Below are 20,407 nucleotides of genomic sequence, written 5' to 3' on the forward strand. Positions count from 1 at the left end.
AATGACAAACACAGGAGTGTGTGTTGCTTAATGCAGTCTGCATGTTTTTTTTTAAAGATTCACCGCACATTTTTTTAATGGACTCAACAGTTGTTTCTGGAGTCGATTTCCATCTTGAATAGTGCTTAAAAGATGGATTCTCATAAGGAAATATGGTTAAAATTGGACATGGTTAATCGCATTATGAATTTCCATCGGTGCAGTAAAATCCTTGAATTATTTGACGTTTTAAATGGCCTGAATACCAACAACATACAAACTGATTGTCTTTTATATCCAGCTGTCTTTCAGTTGTTTGCCTAAACAGAAGCCTCGAAGGGCCAACTTATCACCATGCCACATCAGTAATGCAGGAGCCTGTTCAGTCAGCCTGAAGAAATAGTTAATTTAGATGACAGAAGTAAGTTAACACTGAGAAGATTTGCTCTCCCTGAGTGGATATAAAATTCATAGCATGACACTCACTCGGTCAGATTATTCAAGCGCCTTTGAGCTCGATCTTCAAAGAGCTCATTTTTGTATAACCTTGCCCCGGAAATTTTAAAATTGAAAGAAGAGGAGAAATTGGGTGGAAAATGGCAGGATGAGGTTAGCAATTGTGGCGTCTGGGCCATTCAGGGCTGCGAGACGTTGCGCCTTTAAGGCTGGAAACAGGCCTGTTCACCTCACTGTCTTTGAATGTTCCCTTTACAAGAGACATGCGCTCTGCATGGACTTTACATAAATCATAATACTCACTTAGCTTTGAGTGTTCATTCACATTAATGTCCCACGTAAATTTAAAATCTTTTTGTTCCTGCGCTGCACCCGGCCCAGCTTGGCCTCTCGTATATATTTCAGTGTCCGGTCGTGTTGAGTCTACAGCTGGGGGAATTTGCCAAAGAGCTCATGTCACAATGTTATTGCAAATTATCACGTACTCCGGCCACTCTAACGAAATGTGGTGGTTCTCTTTGTAACTTAGAGCCTGCGTATAATCTGATAATGTAACATAATATTAGTGCAATTCATTATTTAGTTTTCTTCAATTTCTCTGGAGTACAAAGCTTAAATCCCAGAGGGCAACAACATGTCAACATTAATAATACTTAGGAATGACAAGGCATTTATCAACCAAATGAGCTATTCCATAGCACCGGAGCCAGATTTCAACACTGCTTGATACAACAGCAGTTTATAGCAAGGAAATGCATGTAGAAACATTGATACATGATGCCAGGGAGAGTATTTTCATGTTTGCATTGTTTGGACCCACCCAACCTCCCCGTCTAGTAGCTGAGTCTGCCTGTCTTTGTGCCATCATTAGATAAGCACCCTCTCCAAGACTATCTCATCATAATGAGGGTGCCATCTGAAGCAATCGCCCAGGGAGATGGTCATTGAGTTAAGAGGGAGGGAAGGGGAGGGGTAGAGTCAGATAGTGCAGATAAAAAAAAACTAAATGAAGTGAGAGAGAGAGAGATAATGCAAGGAAGAGAAACAAAAGCATTTCAGAGGAAGGGAGTAAGTTGAAACAGCAGACTAAGCGGAGATGGAGATCATTTGGGGAATTCCAAAATTAGAGCTGCCATTGCATGAGCCCACACAGGCGCACGGCCCACACACACACACACACACACACACACACACACACACACACACACACACACACACACACACACACACACACACACACACACACACACATCCGCCTTGTGCTAGCTGCTCAGTGTTAAGGTCAGAGTCACACTCTGTCTCCCTAGGTCATTATCATGGGCCTGAAAATAGACAGCCAATTGTGTCACAGTGTCTGAAGTGAATGTGACATTGAATAAACAACCCTGAGCTCCAGTCTGAGAAGAAAACACACTTTAAAACAAAATGGAGAGAAGCCAATACACACACACACATACTCTAATATATATATATGGACACACACATGCACGCACAAACATTAAGGGAGGCATTTAGCTCTCAGCACTACCAGCAAGTAATGACACATGTGGCTCAGAGGGAGTAAGCAGCTCGAGGACTTGGCAAGCAGCTGGAACTCTCTCTGGCATGTCTCACTGCTAAAGTATGCACAGACAGAAAACACACACACATACAGGTCTGACCATGTTCCTCCACTCCACCTCAGCGCCCACCATCCCTCAGTAGACTCTAATGTTGTTCCATTCATTTGACTTCACTTTATTGTGTTAATGAGAGCTGCCGTTGAGAGGAGCTGGCGGTTGATTGAGGGTGAGAACGGCTAATCACTGGAACAGCTAATCAGTGCTTGTCGTAAATATTGATTAGTTCTGTGCGTTATGGACGTGCTCATTAACCAGTGTGTCATCTTCTCTCCTCTTTCTCCTGCTTTTCTTCTCTTTACCCTCCATCACGTCCTACCTCTCCCTTGTCCTTCACCCTCTTCCTCTTCTTTCTCCTCATCTTCCTTCTCTCCCCCCCTTCAGCAACCTCCAACGGTACAGTCGAGGGCCTGGAGAACCGGGAGGGAGGCGTGTGCAAGAGCCGAGCCATGAAAGTCATCATGAAAGTCGGGCAAGGTAAACGTGTGCTCACCTCACATGTAGAACACAATCCAGTGCTGCTGCCTTCAAGCCATGTTTCACTTTGCTGTGACAGTTCCATTTCTCGCTGTGTGTGTCTAGCGTGACTTTGTCTGCCGACAGGACCTGCTCTCTACAACTGAAGTTGTGTTATCAAATGAATTGGTCACCTATCTCAATGTTTTTTTTCTTCTTTGATATGACTTCTTTAGTGACTAGAATTCAATATGAGTATTAATTAACTTTTAGTGATCTTGATGATGTCGTCATATCGTTCTATAATTTTCCAAATTTTGGTGTCCAAAGTAATGATTCCAAGCAAAATGTAAATAGAAACAAAATAAGATTTGCTTTTCCATTTTTGAAGAGTTGAAATGCGGTTTATTTTATTTTTAACATCACTTTCATAATTTTAATATTTAAGATTATTTTAAGATTTTGCATACATTTGCATTTGATATATACTGTGCTATACACAATTGAACAATATTCCTGTTGATAACGATTCCAGTCATATTACCCAGCCCTAACATTAACAACCATTTTAAAATATAATAGTAAAAATATAGTAATGCAGTGCAGGTCATAACACGGTATAGATACATTCAGAAAAAAGTAGTGTTGTCTTTTGCTTTTTATAATATAATAATACTTAACACTTTACTATACAGCATTAATAAGCAGTATACAAATATTTATAACAGAGTGGAATGTAGTTGTAAGTAGGATTAAGGACTTTTAAAGTGTTTTAATGAGTGCTATTTATTTTTCAACAATTATAACCTCCCCTACAAACCATCCATAACTGTTTTTTGACTAGTTAATGAATTAATGAGCACATAATACCAAAGCTGCAATCATATCTAATGATTCATGATTAGGCCCATAAACACGTCCCTAAATATCATGGCCTTTATAGAGTTTGCTCAGTTATGAATAAAATAAATACGATACATATGTCTTTAAAATTTAAAAAGGAATTACTTCAAAAAAGAATTATTCAATAAATATTACAATTAATAAAATGAATTAATATAATAAACTAATCTTTCACATTCATATTTAAGGGATTTTTTTTCTTCTTATTCATTCATTCACCAGCTGTCTAAACACCACTTACAGATGCTCTAGGAGGAGTTATAGTTCACAAATACATTATTATTACATCATAATTATGTATTATACTGTAGTATGTTATAAACCATTTATTGTTGTTATTATACTGTTTATACATGTTTAAACAAATTAATTGTTACCAAATGTGCACTTTTAAAGCACTTTCAAATCAGTAGTTTTTCAGTTCATTGTTTTTCATTTATTCAGGTTATTTATCAGGGGCAGTGCATATTAATAAACATCACTGTAAATGTGCCAGAATTAGCCAGGAGGCTAGTTTTCATCTGTAGTCCCTGGGCAGGTGTGAAGTTGGCAGCATAAAATAAACCTAAAATCCAGAAACAAGTTTAAGTCTTTAAGGTGGGGTGACATGGTTGAATAAACCGTGAGAGAATATATGGAGATTTTAAATCATACTGAGTTAACTGTTGGTTTAATTTCTCTGGTTGTGTTAGGCCATTGTAGGCAATATTGCAAATCAATAAGCAGGACTGCTTTATGGACTGCAGTATTGGATTTATAGGCTTTCTGCTTCAATGCGATGAAGTTCCGTGATTAGTTTGGTATTTAGTTATTTATAAGTCTGCCATCCGGTTACTTTGTCTATAATCAGTTTCTCAGTTGAAGTTCCAGTAAAAATCATGATATATATCAATATCAAGCTGTAAAATGACCTATACTATGACACAGGATTTTATCCATATTGCTCGTCTCTATGTACAATAGTTCTGAATAAATCTTTTTATACACATAAACAGTTTGTGCAAATAGTGAGATCACCGAGAAATAACAACGAAATAAGCAATGACAATGAAGGACTCCACTTGAAATTGTGAAAAGGCCTCTGATGTTCCTCAGCTGTTATTCAACCACATTCAAAGTAAAGTAATCACAGAATGAAAATGTGTTTGAAATCGGTATATAAGTGCATGGTCGGGGTCAGTCATCTAAAAATGCTGCAAGTAAACAAGCTAGCTTTGTTTGGATATCCTTGGACACAACATTTGGTTTTCATTATACATTTCACTTTTAGACACAGTTTTACTCAATATGTGGAAGTCTATATCCTGAATTTGACAGGGTACAGTACACAGATGTGTTACTCTGTAAACATTCCCCCCATCCTCAGTGTGGTTGTTTTGACCGAAACAGACACTAACCACCATCTGAGAGGAACATCTGCCCACCACAATGATCGGATTCCAGCTTAAGAACTGGTTCTCAACCTGTCAAAAATAAACTGAGACTTTCTGAGAAAACTGCAGAGTGTGTGTGTGTGTGTGTGTGTCTGCAAATGTGTGTGCAGATATTTGAATGTTGGCTAGTTGGATGACAGCAGTGTATCCTGGCAGTCGGTGGGAAAATAGAAGCTAACAAGTTGCTGATGCTAGCAAGGTCTGAGTCGGAACAAATTCAGCAGATACAGTGAAATATACACAATACCTTCTCGGGAAAGGAGACAGGCATTGCGTTATCTTTCCATGTAGGTCAATTTGAGCATCTGACAGCCCCGTATTGCAACACCATCTCCAAATGACAACACGGCAGCATGAATGCAGGCAGCTCAGGCTTTTACACTAAACTATTAACTGGGAGAAAAACAAATCCTTGAATTTGCGTTAATGAAAGTTGAAAGGAAATGTCTTATTCGAGGAAAGTTCTAGGAAAGTTCCTCTCAGCTGGTGTCTGTTTCTGTGGCTGCCGGCTGTTCCCCAACTTCGCCAGATCCATGCGCTCATTTCCCAAAACGGGCCGAAGCGAGCTGTCACTCACAATCAATGTGTCCTAAAAACCTTGTTAGAGATGATGCTGTTGGCCCAGCTGCTACTACTTTTAAATCTATTTCTGTGGGTGGAATTTTTGATGCATAATGTGTCCAACCCAGTAACTATATAGAGGAAGGGCTGTGAGAAATTAAAGCGTCGACAGGAACTTTGATTTAGCTGTAACAATTTCTAGAAAACTGAAAGAAGTTACCGTTAGGGCTGCAACTAACAATTTTCAGATTATTTTATTGACTAATTAATCATTTGTTTGGTCTATAACATCTCCTACATCTAATTTCTTGATACTTTTGACTGACTATAAGTGCTAAAAGGATTTGTTTTTTAATCGACTAAAGTTTTTTTTTAATTAACATTAACATTTGCTGGTTGTAGCTTCTGGAATAGGAACATTTGCAGCTTTTTCAGTTTTATTTAATCGTAAATTGACCATATTTGTCTTGTGGACCATTGGTCAGACTAACCAAGTAATTGGAAGATAAAGAAACAATCATTATTTGCAGCCCTAGACTCCAGACCTCCTGCAGCCATACTAGATGTTGTTTCAATTAACACAAACATTCCCGGGCTCTGCTTGGCTCTGACTCCACATGCTATTGTGTTTAAAGCCACATTTCCTCTGCCTCTGCATCTAAATGCCAACACTGTCCACAGCCAAGTCCCCAAGATCTTCCCATATGTCCACTCATACTCCTTTGCACTTTGCTCTATGGATTATATTTTGGTGACTCATCCCTGTGGGCAGTATGTGCACATTCTTTGTATTGTATGTTCTTGTGGAGACCCTCCCGTGCCTAATCATGTTGAATCATCGGTTTGTGGGAAATCATGTGCCCTGACACATCAATATCTAATTGTACTTTATATGCTTCCATGTTCCGTCTTTTGTCTTTATAGAAAACGTGAAGTGAAAAGGAAGCCAAATTGATTGCAGGGGAAATACAGGGAGCCCATATTTTATACATCCATCGCTGTTCAGCACTCTCTTTCTCCTCCACCACATCATGTCACTCACCGTGCTCATTAGAAATATGTTGACTCACCGCCTCGCATGCATCTCTCCCCCTCTCGTTTTCTCTGCCTCTATCTCTCCCAACATATCTGTCTCTCTCTTCTGTCGCTCGATCATTGTCTGCCTCACTCTCACTCCTCCTCCTCCTCCCCCTTTCGTCTCCCTCCTTCTGGCGGGTTGGCAATTCTGAGGTAGTTGCTGTCTGCATAGCTAAGGGAAATGTCAGCAGTACACACAGAAAAATGGGTCAGAACATTAGAACGCTTCCTGCACATGCTCAGTGGTAGAAACACCATGTTGGGGCTATATGAGTGAATCAGATCACTGTGTCCTCTCGTATCCTCCCCACTTCTCACCCCTGACTTCTCTCATCAATTATTGACAGAGCACAACAGCTCACGGCTAGGTTCACCACTGCCGCAATCAGTATGGAGCAATGCAGTGGTCTGAACATGGAGAGGATAGGGGAGGAGAGCAGATCAATTTGTTCATAGTGAGATTATGTTCACCCAAAAAATAATATTACCCGTGAAATTACGTCCTTCTTTGTCTTTCCATATTTCCTCCCTTTTTTCTCTCTCTTTTCTATTGTTCATATCTTCCAGACATCCTACACCCAAATCATTTCCTTCCCTGAGTCTCGGCCAGACTGAGGTGGAAATAGAAAATAGACTGCCAGACTGTCGGGCGTTTTATTTTTTACACACACACACACACACACACACACACACACACACACACACACACACACACACACACACACACACACACACACACACACACACACACACACACACACACACACACACACACACACACACACACAAAAAAACACACACACACACACACACACACACAAAAAAAAAAAAAAAAACACAATGGCCACACACTTGCCACCAGGGACTCAAATGTAAATTGCCTCCCCACATGCCCTCCTCTCTATTTCTCACACGCACCCTTCGAGCAGGCCTTCGGGCAGATGCAGATAAGGCCTGATAGAGGAGAGGCAGCTGATAGTGTTCTGTGGAATCCATCTGATCGGCTTCGGTAATAGTTTATAACTGTCCCCTGTCTGCCGGCCCTGCCCTCGTAAAAACCGCACCACGGACCCACCAGTGTTTACCGCACAAAGACTTCAAAGTGCGTGTGCTAAAATCACAACAGACAGACAGATAAACTGTCTGTTTCCTTTGCGTTCCCCTCAGAGCTTATACAACCCTCTCCTCTTCCCCTCGTCTCCCCCCTTCTCTTCCCGTCCTCCTATCCTCTCCTTTTCAGAAGTGGGTCTCTTTCAGGCAGAGTTAAAGCCAGAGCAATAAATAAGACATATTATGGCCTTTTAACGTGATGAATTATGTAAAACAATAAAAAGTTAATATATAACTACTTTACCCTCATTCTGCCAGGCCTAAGTGTATTGTAACTATATTGTGTGTGTGTGTGTGTGTGTGTGTGTGTGTGTGTGTGTCCTATGCTCTCATGAATGTGTCGGTGTTGGAAATGCCTGTCTGAGTGTTTGCTGAAGGAGCTGCTGATGTTGATGTGAGCTCATTTTTTTTACGACAGGACAGGGATACTGGCATGTTTCGCAGATGTTCGCTAACTTGTCCTTCCTCTTTTTGTGCTTTTATCTTCACTTCTGAGATGCTTTCAACACATGCAAAGATAACCTTCTCTGTGTATAAAAAGATATATCAAAAGATAATACAAAATAATCCTTGCCGCTGCAGAGGAACAAGTCATTGTAATTCAGCGCATGCAGCTTGCCAAGGCTGAGTTTCTGTGTGTTTTTTGTTTCCCACAGTCCCAAACGCAGCGAACCCCGTGGCTCCGGAGGCTCCAGAAGACAACATCATACCGGAGTCCAGTCCCAGTCCGCCTGGTCGGAGCGGACCCGATATGCCAGGAAACCCTGGTGAGCAGATTGACAGAACAACATTATACCCATAAACTGCAGCTTCAGACTCTTTACTGAATGCGTTCTAGTTTCTAGAGTGCAAATATTTTAGTAAAATAAAGGTTTTTGAAGTGTGAAAAACGAATATTCACAGCCTCAAGGCTTCCTCTAATAATTTATCACATTTAGCCTGAAAAGAGAAAATAAAAATCATAGTTGACTCTCCAAAAGTAAGTATTCTCTCACATGGCTTTTTCATGCCGCAGGCATTCCTTTGATATCTGGGGGTCAACATGCAGAAAAAGATGTAAAGCCAATGGTGTTCAGAATAATACTCACCAAAATGCAGCTTCTATAATAAAACGATAAGAAATCACACCCAAAACAAATACAGCTCACCCGGAGTCCCTTTCTCATTCATATTGTACACAAAGCGTGTGCTGCACCCATCGAGACTTAAAGACATACCTCTTTATTATATATCTTTTTAAACCTCATTAGAATTGCAGATAAACAAAGATTAAAAGCCGAGATAATTGAAGAAGTCACTGGAGCCTTCTTGGAGGCTCTGGGCCCTCCTTGTTTCCTGTGTTCACCAGCACCTTTCATAACTGCTTCCCACAGAAGGAACCACTTTTTTGACTTACTCCACAACTTTATGCCACAAACTTCCTCCAAGTACAGACTGTTCTGCCTGTCCCAATATGATAAGCTGCCCTCATTTAATAATTGCTTAGTTGACATTAGTTTCTCTATAAAAAGATTTCCTAATGTCACTTTTTCCTATACCCGGGCTTTTACCTGTCTACCATTGTTAGATCAGTGATTATGTCAAGTGAAGAAGTGAAGGGTGGAATGAAGGACATGTCACTGCGGTTTGAGGGGCTGATATTTCAGGAATGAAATGTCTGACAGCTTCACTCCAGCTCTTTCCAGTGCCCAGAATGTACGAAATTCCTCGTGCCTCTGATTTCACCGATAAGGCTCGAATCGGTAGCTGTAGGTGATGTCACTTAGTCGTGATAAGGCGCAAGGCGCAGTTATCCCCTCCTTTAAAAAAAATGGTTAAGTGCACAGTGGTCAGCCGAGTGCGGAGACACAGTCATTAGTGGGGATGGCAGTCTCCGGAGGTATGAGACTTTTGTGTGCCAGTGGAGGGGTCACGGACAGTAAAGAGGTGGTGGTGGGAGGAGGAGGTGAGTGCTGCTCTTTGGCAGCAGCTGCACACATACATGGAAAACAGATTTGGTTCTTCTCAGATTTCAGTCAGTAGAGGAGCCAGTCTTCTCTTTCTCATCCAGTAAAAGCCCCCCCCCCATCCCAGACAAAAGGATAAAATAAAATCAGATGTTCAGATATGCCCCCTCATTTTTTCCCCATATCTCACTTGGCCTTTGCCATACAAATGTGGCCTTGACATGTCATACAAGTTGCCAAGGCTCAATCTTATCAGAGCAGGAATCTTTGTTATGATGAGTGATGTCTACAGATTTCATTAGGAGTCTATTTTGAATGAGCTAATTCAATTAGATTACATCAATGGGGCTGTTAGTCATGTAGAGCAAACAACAAACAGGGATGTGATCACAGTTGATTTAGGCAGAGAACAGTAAGCTCTGCACATGACAGGACTGGCTTACAGTAAATGATATTACTCCTCTGATTGGTCGGCAGTCTCTAAGGGACTGTATGAAAATGATTTGGGTGGGTAGGGCTGCTGACTCATACCCCCCTCCCACCTCCCCTTCTGTAAAAAAAAAAAAAATCTCAAAATAATAATTTATGGCAAACTTAACAAAATAGTGAAACACAGCCAGTCACTAATTTTGCTTAAGGAGCTGCTACATAAACTGTTATTATAGCCACCAAATGTAAACCAGGAACAGCTCTGTGCCGCTGAGCTTGTGCACTGCCATATTTTCACTGCACACCATTTCCTCTGCATATGGCAAATGCACCTTTATGGCTCATATGAAAGCCATTTTTTGATGGGTCTATTTGGTCTCCTTTTTATAAAAAAATATGTGGTAAGAAAAAAATAAAAGACCCTCCTTGTTCTCCAAAAAAAGTCAGGCTGCCCCCCCTTTAATAAACCCTCTCTAATAATTTATGTACAGTCTCTAAGCAGTCTCTCTTTTTATTTCTCCCTCTAGACACCATGAATCAGGGCCCGGCTGGTCCCCCAGGAAACTCAGACGGCATCCTTAGCTCCAAAGTGGCCATTTTCTCCGCCATCGGGGTCGGCTGCATCATCTTCCTCCTGCTCATCCTCCTTCTCGTCATTCTGCTCATCAAGATGCGCAAGCGCTCCAGGAAAAATGCCCACTCGCAGCCCCGCCCCTCGGCGCTGTCACTCAGCACGCTGTCCAATCCCAAGCTGCCCGGGGGCACTTCTGGCACGGAGCCCAGTGACATCATCATTCCGCTGCGGACAGAGAACAACTACTGCCCTCACTATGAGAAGGTGAGCGGCGACTATGGCCATCCCGTCTACATTGTCCAGGAGATGCCCCCACAGAGCCCTGCCAACATCTACTACAAAGTCTGACATGCGCAGCGCTGCGACACAGTCAGGAACGAGAAAGAGAGGAGCGCTTGATTAATGTTCTTGGGAAGAACACTTTCCCTGCATTTTGGGGACTTGATGCTTCTTCAAGCCCGTGTTATTTTTACCACCTGCTGCACAAATCTGGAGAGACACGCACTGACCAGTAACCAGCAGGGTTGTGAGCTGACTGCTGAGAGATGTTTATTCTGTTTGTTTGGGTTGTCTGACAATCCCCGCCTACCTGCCCCTTCTCCTCCTCGCCTCACCTCCCCACCTTCTACATCTCCCCCACTGTTCTCCGACACGGGGGTGGGGTGGGGGGACTGGAGCGAACCAACAGATGGAACTCTAGCTTCCTGGTTCGCTGTCCCCTTTAACGGGCAGGATATAACTTATCTCAGTTCCCTGAAGAACAGTCTGTGCTACACCCAATTAAACACACCATCCCAGCACACTAGCCAGGAACAGGCAGACACAGGCCCCGGATGCCACTCAGCCTGCAGTTTGTGTGCAAGCATAAAATGTGTGTGTGTGTGTGTGTTTGCGTGTGTGTTAGTCAGGGCTCCGTGCTGGGCCAGGAAACTCTCCAGATAGCTCAGGTATCAGACACAGTGTGTGAAATAATGTGTTCCTTTCCCTTCGCACCTCTGATGTTTGCCTTACTTACTATTTTTGATGGAGGATTTCCTCGAACCCTGATTCAGTTCACAAAGCAGTTGTATTTTGTTAGACTTTTCCTACAAGTGCACAATGTATAGAGTTGAATAGATCATCATTATCACTCCGTCTTCTCACCACCCATGTCATGCATTACGTTCATTTTTTTTCCTGAGAAAGAAAACCTTGACCTGGACTGTTGATGTCATAGTGTGTATGTGTGCGTTTCCTTGAAAACTCCCTTCTCCACTGGTCTGATAGGAGCTTAACCATTACTCTGGTATTTATGACCTGCTTGTGTGTATTTGAGGGTGTGTCCTGACTGTGTGTGTGTGTGTGGGTGTGTGTGTGGGTGTGTGGGTGTGGGTGTGTTTGGGCATGTTCGGACCAGTCCTGTATCTGGGCAGACTTACTGGCTTAAGGGTTGAACACTAAGTTACTGTATCGTAATGTTCAAAAACAAGACAGACAGACGAAAACTGGATGCTCGTTTTTACGCTATAAGCATCAAACAGTTAGTTTGATGCCTCCTGCCTGGGCGAGGTGGGCGTAGGTTGTGTGGTACAGCACTGATTGGCTGGCCTACATAGGTAGGATGCCCTATATATAAGTTGGACGGCGAGCTACGGCAGAACATTGGGATACAGTATTGTTAGATGCCAATTGGCTGCCATCTGTGGATGAGTCAGTGGAGTGCGCAGTCAGTGGCGTCGCCAGTGTGTGACTAATCTATGTGCCATCTCTGTGCCCACACTCACCAGCCGGGGACGAGAGAGAGCAAGAGTGGCGGATAAAGAAGAAAATGTTCCTGTGACTTGGCTTTAACCTAAAAGGAAGATGGCGGTGTGGATGGGGATGATGGGTGAGGTGGGGGGAGCGGGGTGGAGGTAGTTTAGCATTCATTTTTCCATCCTCTCACCAGTTGTGCTGTGAATAAAAATGCTGTGCAGAATATTCCTCAGTCAAGGTGTTCAGCCAGCGAGGACACTGCAGCTCAGCTATCACACAGCCCAGGGCAGCGGCACCGAGACAGGATTTACTGCAGCTGGATGTGTGCACATGTGCACACCAAAGCTCGCTTTTAGGTGATGGGGATGGGTGGTGTTTGAATCTCTGTGCACATTTAGGTGTTTTTATATGTGAGTGCTTATTTGTGCTTATATTTGCAGTTTTTCTCGGTGTGTATGAATGCTTCTGTGGTCGAGCAGCTCAACACAGACTTGTTTTGGGACTGGAAATAGGTGCTCCAAACAGTGGGGCTGCCAAAGTACAGAGCGCTGCAGTCCCAGTTAATGATGTGTGAGAGGAGAGGGGAGCAGATAAGGACAGCTATTCCTCAGACATGAGCTGACGTTTGACGCACATGTGCACACATACGCACAGACACCGAGACTGACGGGTCCAGGTTTATCTCCAGTCAAACGGTCAGACTGCCTGTGAATGTTTATTTACCAGCAGAGACACCTATCATCTGCTGCCACATACTATTGCCATCCACGGATATACACTGCTGAGTTAAAAGGCAGCCCAGCTTGAAGACTCTGGGAAGACTCCAGTGGCTTTTGCGTGTCGTTAACCTCCGAGTTAACAACCTAAACAGCTGCTCGTGCTTTTGTGGTCCTGTGTTTTAACTCAGCATGCAGCCCTCAGTGGCCCTCTGTGAAACACATTTAGATCAAATATTTTTGTTTCGGATCGGTGCGCATCCATTCACCTACACCAGCCAAGGGAGTCATTACCAAATTACCACAAACCATATCTCATTTTTATTCATTCTAGTGACCACTTAATGTTATTCAAATTTTGGGGGGAGGAAAAAAAAACTAAAAGGAGACAACAGAGAAATGTAAATATATGGATACAGCCCAATTTCAGATGTAATTTCAACTGAACACTGCTCATAAGAAAAATTTAAGATTAGATTTTTGTAATGGAGGATGTTTGTAAATAGCTGTCTTTTTAAAGTGTGTTTTGTATGAATCCTTGCATTATTGTCTCTGTTTGCAATATGTTTTTAGTTTCTTTTCTTTTAGAGTTAAACTAAATATTGCAACGGTCACATGAGCTGTCTTTTTTTTTTTTTTTACAGCGTCCAGTATTGTCAAAAAGTCTTTGTTACCACGTGTTTAAAAAAAAAAAAAAAAAACTGGGGTTCAGAGTTTTTACATCGCCATTCAACAGGATTCTAGTTGCTCAGAAACCGTTCAGGACCGAAGCTTTGTCACCGAGCAGCTTTGAAATGGATAGGTCATTGAAACTCCGAATGATAAGGCCCCTTCCCTGTTGGAGACAGCAATTGACTCTGCATATGAAGACTGTGTAATTCCACTGCTTTTGAGTTACCTACACCTTCCACTCCATTATTAGACGTAACAAAAACTTTTTTGGTCCAGAAAGATTAATCTTTTCTCAGTTTTAATAAGTCTATCGGGCTATACGGAGAGAGATGTAGAGCGGGGGAGAAGGAGAGAACGGGCCACGTATGAGAGTGTGACCGCTCTGCGCTCGCCATAAATCATCCGGTTTACACCACTCATTATCTCCCAGGCGGTCCTTTGTTTTAAAGTTGCTCTCTCCCTCCTTTCCTAATTTAGCACAAGGATATTGGTCGCTCATGTTATGAGCCTCACTGTATTTCTGCTATTGTTAAAAGCCACAGTATTATTTTTCAATGTGCATGTGTAAGCAAAACCTGTTGAATTTGTTTCCCTTTGTTTGAATCATAACTGTAAAGTTTTGTTATTTTATTTTTTTGCCATTCACTTCTTTCGCCGCTTTTCAGCGTAACCTATTGGCACCAGCTACAATGGAAATAACGTTCCACCAGTTTGGAAACTACGGCATATTGATAAATAAAATTTTTCCCATGGATCTTGTTCTGGAGAGACTTTCTTTCTTTCTTCCTTCTTTGTGTTTTCTTCCAGCTCTAGAAATGTGGGTAAAATATTTCATTTGCCATCTCACTGACCACCTTAGTTCATGGTGGGAGCATAAACCAGACGCCCACGCTCACTGCACTTCCCTCGCAGACACCCCCAAAAAACAACCTCACCTCAGGGGTCAGTGCTGCACAGATGGGTTTGTTCTGATACATTAGTCAGATTGAAATCACAAGCAGGCTTCATAAATTCATATTCGGGGAGTATGGACACGCCTTTTTGCATAGTAACTAATACCCGTATCAACCCGCTCTGCCCTGGTGTCCTCCAAAATTACATTTCTTCATACATGATTAAATCTGATTGGCTGCACTCTGCATTTCCATTGCGTTTGTCTGAAATTACAGTCTGCATTTAGCCGACCGAACAAACTCCAAGTCCTTGGTGAAATCAGAGATGGCATGAAATGTTATTAAAGTGATTGTGCATTTTCTCTGACAAACACATCAGTGTTTGTGGGCATGGCTTTCGTGTGGCTGATGATGTGAGCAGAGACGGAGTGGGCGAGTGAAGAGACTGATGGCAGGAGAGAGAGAGAGAGAGAGAGAGTCAGGGCAATAAGAGACATAATGTGCCTGTGGCTTCACTGCCCCCCCACACACTCACTCCCCCAGCCTCGCTGCTTCTCTCTCTGCCCCAGGGCAGGTACGTTCATCTGGTTTCCTGGCTCGGTCCCGAGACGCCCCCGTAGATCCACGTTACTGTGGGTTTATTAAATCCTTCCCCCTACTGAGCTACTGTGTGTGACTGCATGTTTTACTGTGTATGTCTCTGTGTGTGTGTCTGTGTGATTGTGTCTGTGCATTTGCCAAAGGGCTCTCCTGTTGTTCTACAACAGAGTCAACATCACAAAATAAGGAAATATTGTTGCAACATGCACTGCAGCATTTTTACTTTTAATTTTTTTGGAAAATGTATCCTCTTGTTCCATATAAAATGACATATTTGCTTGTATATAATTGTCCATTGATTCAACAGTTGGGGGGGTTGGATTTAAAAAAAATATACAATACATACATATATGTAGGCTATATATATTGTTGCATCATCTTCAGCAGCCTACAACTTTTATCTAGGGTTCTCTTTAACTGTCAGTATTTGTGCTCTTAGACCCTACTTCATTTGCATATTTAAACAGTGCATTTTTAAATTGCAGCTAAAACACCCTTGTGAATTTTCCCTTGATGTGACCGTGTGTAATTTTCCCACATTTTGCTTCTTTTTTTATTGTGTAACATTGTGGCTCACATGTCTTTATAGATGAAACAAGTCACCTGGGAAAGCGACAGCTGCCAGCAGTTTGAGGTGGCTTAGGAACAATTTAACTTACATGCATTTTCATCCATGACCATGAATACTAATTGTGAAAAACAACTTCCAAGGAAGCAAAAGTAGTAAATCACTGGAGATTATCATAGTGTCACATTTTGAGGCCTACAAGCAGAGCAAACTTGCATTTTTATGTGTGAAATGAACTTTCTTCATAAGATGACTGCAATTGCATAATATAAATTCATAGCATGGCCTGCCATAGTAATTACTATCAAACTGATGTAAACTAAATGAAACACAGGTTTTTAAGGTGAAGAAGAAGCATAGATTAATGTTTTCTTGAGCTGAGTAATTCATTTTAGATTGCACTGTTAGTTATTTGCCTCAGATGATCACCAACCGGTTGTGCATTAGGATAGTTTACTTATCATTTTGTTTGCTATTACATCACTGCCTGCAAGGCAAGTCACTTTCACTTCTGACGAGGCCATGTGGAGCTTGTAAAGAAGCCATGGATGGGAAATAAAGTTGTCAGCAGGAGATGTAAAGTGATAGCTAACCAGATGAGGAAAAGAATTCAATAACACTGGTACGATTCCTTTAACGGTGTAAGTTGGCACCACATCTTAGTTTCCCCTCACGTTATTTCACACACACTGCTCCCACACAAAATCTGCTGCATGTGCAGACACTACCCTTGATCTGTTGAAGCAAGAAAGTTCAAACTCTGCAACTTCTCAACTGTGACAATAACCAACAGTGCAATCTAAAATGAATTACTCAGCTCAAGAAAACATTAATCTGGGGGATAGTTCGTCAATATAGCTCTTAAGCGATTTGGTGTGCCATCTCCTAATGTTTTTTCATATGGATCGTGCGGGAGACTTGTAACTCACACCAGAATCAATATGACATGCTATGGGACATGTTCTTTCTCATGTAATGTACATATACATATTTTATGAGTTAATGCATCACTCGCCTGTCATTAATAATGCAGGCCCACTAATGCTTTTCATCAAATGCTGCTCATCAAATATCAAGAAGATTTTTGGTCAATCAACAGAGGAAACCTGAGATGGCGCAAAGAAACAGAAAAACCATGAAAGGAGAGTTCATTAGTCAAAAAATAACATATGGATTGTTAATGAAAGGGCTAATTAATGTGATTCAAATTCCAATCAATTGGGGGGGAACTATATATAAACAACATTCCTCTTTAATCCCTCAGAGGGGCAGGAAATGGAAATTCCACCAAAACATCTTGGTTCTCTTGGGTTATGGTATGCTTCCTTTTATGTTTCATTACACACACACACACACACACACACACACACACACACACACACACACACACACAGCCGCCAGCTACATATTGATGGCATTGTCATGACCAGAACATGCCTGATCAGACCTGGGCTATGGCAGGGATCCAGGTCTGACCGAGACTCATCAATCATACAGAGGGTAAAGGACCTAAGAGACATACACACATGAAAAAAGCACACACACACACACACACGCACACACACACGCATGGGAGAAATAGCTGTTGCGGCTGGCTGCTGGGTCACAGGTGTGGAGACCAAGAAAGAAAGTGGGAATTATTCCCTTTTTTTCATTTCTCTACCCCTTTAAAGAGAAACAGCTCACTCTCCCTGCCTCCCTCCCTCCCACGTCTTTGAAAACATCCCATTTCCATCCATATTTCCTTCACCCAATTTAAAACCCACACTTCATTCGCCCCCTTAGCATCACCACCCTTCTCCTCCTCCATCTCCTACTCTCAATTAGGCCATGCCTCGAATCTTAGGCATTATATCTGGTGGCCATTTATATAACATGACTCCAAAACGCATTTGCACAATTTTCCAATTACAGTATTATGCCTTGAAGCTTTGGTTCCTTCTGTCTCTCTCATCCCCCCCCCCCTTTCACTCAAACTGCTTGTGATGTTTAACACTACAAAAGAGTCACCCTGGCACATATAGACACACATTTGTGCACATTTTAATATTTGTGGGTAATGGCCTCTCTTTTCTTTTTATATTGTTGATGTTTATGAAACTTTATTTTCATACTGTTTTTTTAATAATAAATTTAAATTTTATAGCACATTTCAAGGATCAAAGGACGCTTTACATATATGAAGGCAGAACAAATAACACACGCACATAAAATAGTGGCAGCAGTGTTTGTCCATAGGCCTTGGTGAACAGGTGGGTTTTTAAGAGTTTTTTAGGGATTTCTGCTGGGAGAGAGTTCCAAAGGGTGGGGGCTGCCACACTGGTGGTGTGGGGAGTGGTGTTCAGATCCATGTCCGAGGACCAGAGATTCCGGGACAGCATATAGGGGTGGAGGAAGTCTAAGTACTGGGGGGGAGGGTATGGAGTTATTTGTTGATGAAGAGAAGCATTTCGTATGAGATGCAGGATTTGACCAAGGGGCCAGTGAAGGTGGATGAGGGTGGGGGTGATGTGCTGCCAGGGCTTGGTGCGACTGAGAACCCTGGCAGCTGAGTTCAGCACATACTGGAGCCTGTCCAGGGATTGGCTGGGTACCCGAGACAGGAATCCATTGCAATAATCCAAACGGGAGGTGATGAAGGCATGGATAAGGGTCTCTGCCACAGAGTCTGTGAGTGATCTCTGCAGTCTGGAGATGTTTTTGAGATGGTAGAAAGCATATTTGGTGTGACTGGAATGAAAGGGTGGATTCCAGAATGACACCCAGGATGTGGACTGGGGAGGGGCAGATGGAGCAGCCATTCACATCGAGGAGGGGATCTCCAACCTTCCGGAGCAGCACCTTGGAAGCCAAAACCATGAGCTCTGTTTTGTTGCTGCTTAGTGTGACTAGGTTTTTATGTTTTTATGTTGTGCAGGCAGTTGACAATGACTGAGGGGGGACCTGGGTTCATGGTTTTGTGCTGAAGGTCAGCTGAGTGTCGTCGGCACAGCAGTGGAAGCTTAGGCCGCCGCCTTATTGGCGGATGATCTAACCAAGTGAGAGCATGTAGATGGTAAAGAAGAGGGGTCCGAGCTCAGAGTCTTGGGGAATGCCTTGGGGAATGCTTTGGTTGACTGATGCCAGGGTGGAACTGTAGTCTCTAGTGACAAATTGTTTCCTGTTAAAAAGATATGTCTGGAACCAGGAGTGAGGCTTAGGTAGTCAGATAAGCGGTTGAGGAGGATGGTGTGGGAGACTGTTTCAAAGGCTGCAGAGAGGTCCTGGAGAATGAGGATACTGATGTGGCCGGAGTAAGCAGCGATGAGGATGATAGGGGTTTGTAGAGCTCATGGTTGGACATGTGCTGATGGATTTGGGCGGCAACTGCTCTTTCCAGGATCTTACTAAGAAAAGGAAGGTTGGAGATTGGCTGGTAATTGGTGAGGTCATTCAGGTTGAGACCTGGCACGAGGTGTCACGCCCAGTGACAGTCTGGTGTGTGTGTGTGTGTGTGTTTGTATGCTTGCAGAGTGGTTGGTGTGTGTTTGTTTTCTGTCTGTTCACCCTCACTCTCCACAGTGTGTGGACACGCCCCTCCTGCTGTTCTCCCTCCGCACCTGACACCAGTTACTCATCAGCGCACCTGCAACTCATCTGCTCATCATCCACCTGCAAAGACCAGTCTGACTTTCCTCTTCCTGTCGGATTGTTAGCTTACCTCCAGTATGCATTTCCTCCAGCCTACATGCAGTATTTCCGGTCTTGTTTTTATCGAGTATCTAATCTGTCTATTCCGTGTTCTGAGAAATACTCACCATCTGAATCTTCTGCCAGTTCAGCCTTCCCTCGGACCCAGCACCTCCTCTGCCTACCCAGCTTTCTCCAGAACCAGTACCTACACCGTCTGCTCTGCCAACACCGGACTCACAACAACCACTGCCAGCCCCAGCCTGCTTCAGACCCAGATCCTCACACTAACCATTGACTTTAATTATTCAATAAACAAATTATTTTTGCACCAGTTCCAGTCTCTGCGCCTGAGTTCTGTCCCGACCCATGACAGGAGGAGTTGATAATGTCCAACTTGAAGTTGCTAATGTCCACCATAATGGGGCACAGGGAAGTTAGGCATGCTTTGAACAAGGAAGTGACCATGGGGTCCAGAGAACAGGCGGAGGCCTTGGCTTTGGTGAACAGCTTCACGACATATGGAGCATCCACATTAGAGGAGGGCATATAAATATATGAAATACCTACAATAGAAAACAAAATTAATTTGAGTGCAGGAGAGGAATGGAGCATGAAAAACAATTTTGGTGTCTGGGAGAACTTTCCTGCAATTTGTGTATTTAAATGTAAATATGCATGTTTCATAAACATTTACCTTATCTATACAGAAAATAAATAATTCCTAGAGGTGCAGATGGATCTTGTCTGTTAACATGTGAAATCATTCCAAAAAAACCAAACTGAATTACAAGTAGCTTGGTAAAAATAATGAAGGCTATGTAGCAGCCCAAACAATATTAAAATAGTAAATACAGGGAAAAGACCTACTGTATATTAGACTATAATAAAGAGTGAAGTGGGATGTATCAAAGAACAAACCTTTATCAACCAAGCATTTTTTTATAAACCTCTTGCATACATAATCAATATGTGTATGCAAGTATGTATAAGGGAGAGGAGGTTAACTGTA

General features: G+C 42.5%; 1 protein-coding gene and 1 long non-coding RNA gene across 2 annotated transcripts in view; both read left to right on the plus strand.

Annotated features, from left to right (window-relative positions):
- The window catches only part of efnb1 (ephrin-B1), a 59,873-nt gene extending 47,857 nt beyond the window's left edge, over nucleotides 1-12,016 (plus strand). Inside the window, exons 3-5 of the mRNA XM_039813199.1 lie at nucleotides 2,439-2,531; nucleotides 8,251-8,361; nucleotides 10,497-12,016. Of these exons, the coding sequence (XP_039669133.1) occupies nucleotides 2,439-2,531; nucleotides 8,251-8,361; nucleotides 10,497-10,891 (599 nt within the window). The 3' untranslated portion in view covers nucleotides 10,892-12,016. The remainder of the gene's footprint in view (nucleotides 1-2,438; nucleotides 2,532-8,250; nucleotides 8,362-10,496) is intronic.
- A 2,575-nt stretch (nucleotides 12,017-14,591) lies between these two features.
- On the plus strand, nucleotides 14,592-19,731 carry LOC120566639. The gene is made up of 2 exons (XR_005640438.1): nucleotides 14,592-19,431; nucleotides 19,543-19,731. It is a non-coding gene; the product is annotated as an uncharacterized LOC120566639 (long non-coding RNA).
- The last annotated feature ends 676 nt before the right edge of the window (nucleotides 19,732-20,407 follow it).

This window comes from Perca fluviatilis, chromosome 10 (assembly GCF_010015445.1).
Source record: "Perca fluviatilis chromosome 10, GENO_Pfluv_1.0, whole genome shotgun sequence".
Classification (NCBI taxonomy): Eukaryota; Metazoa; Chordata; class Actinopteri; order Perciformes; family Percidae; genus Perca; species Perca fluviatilis.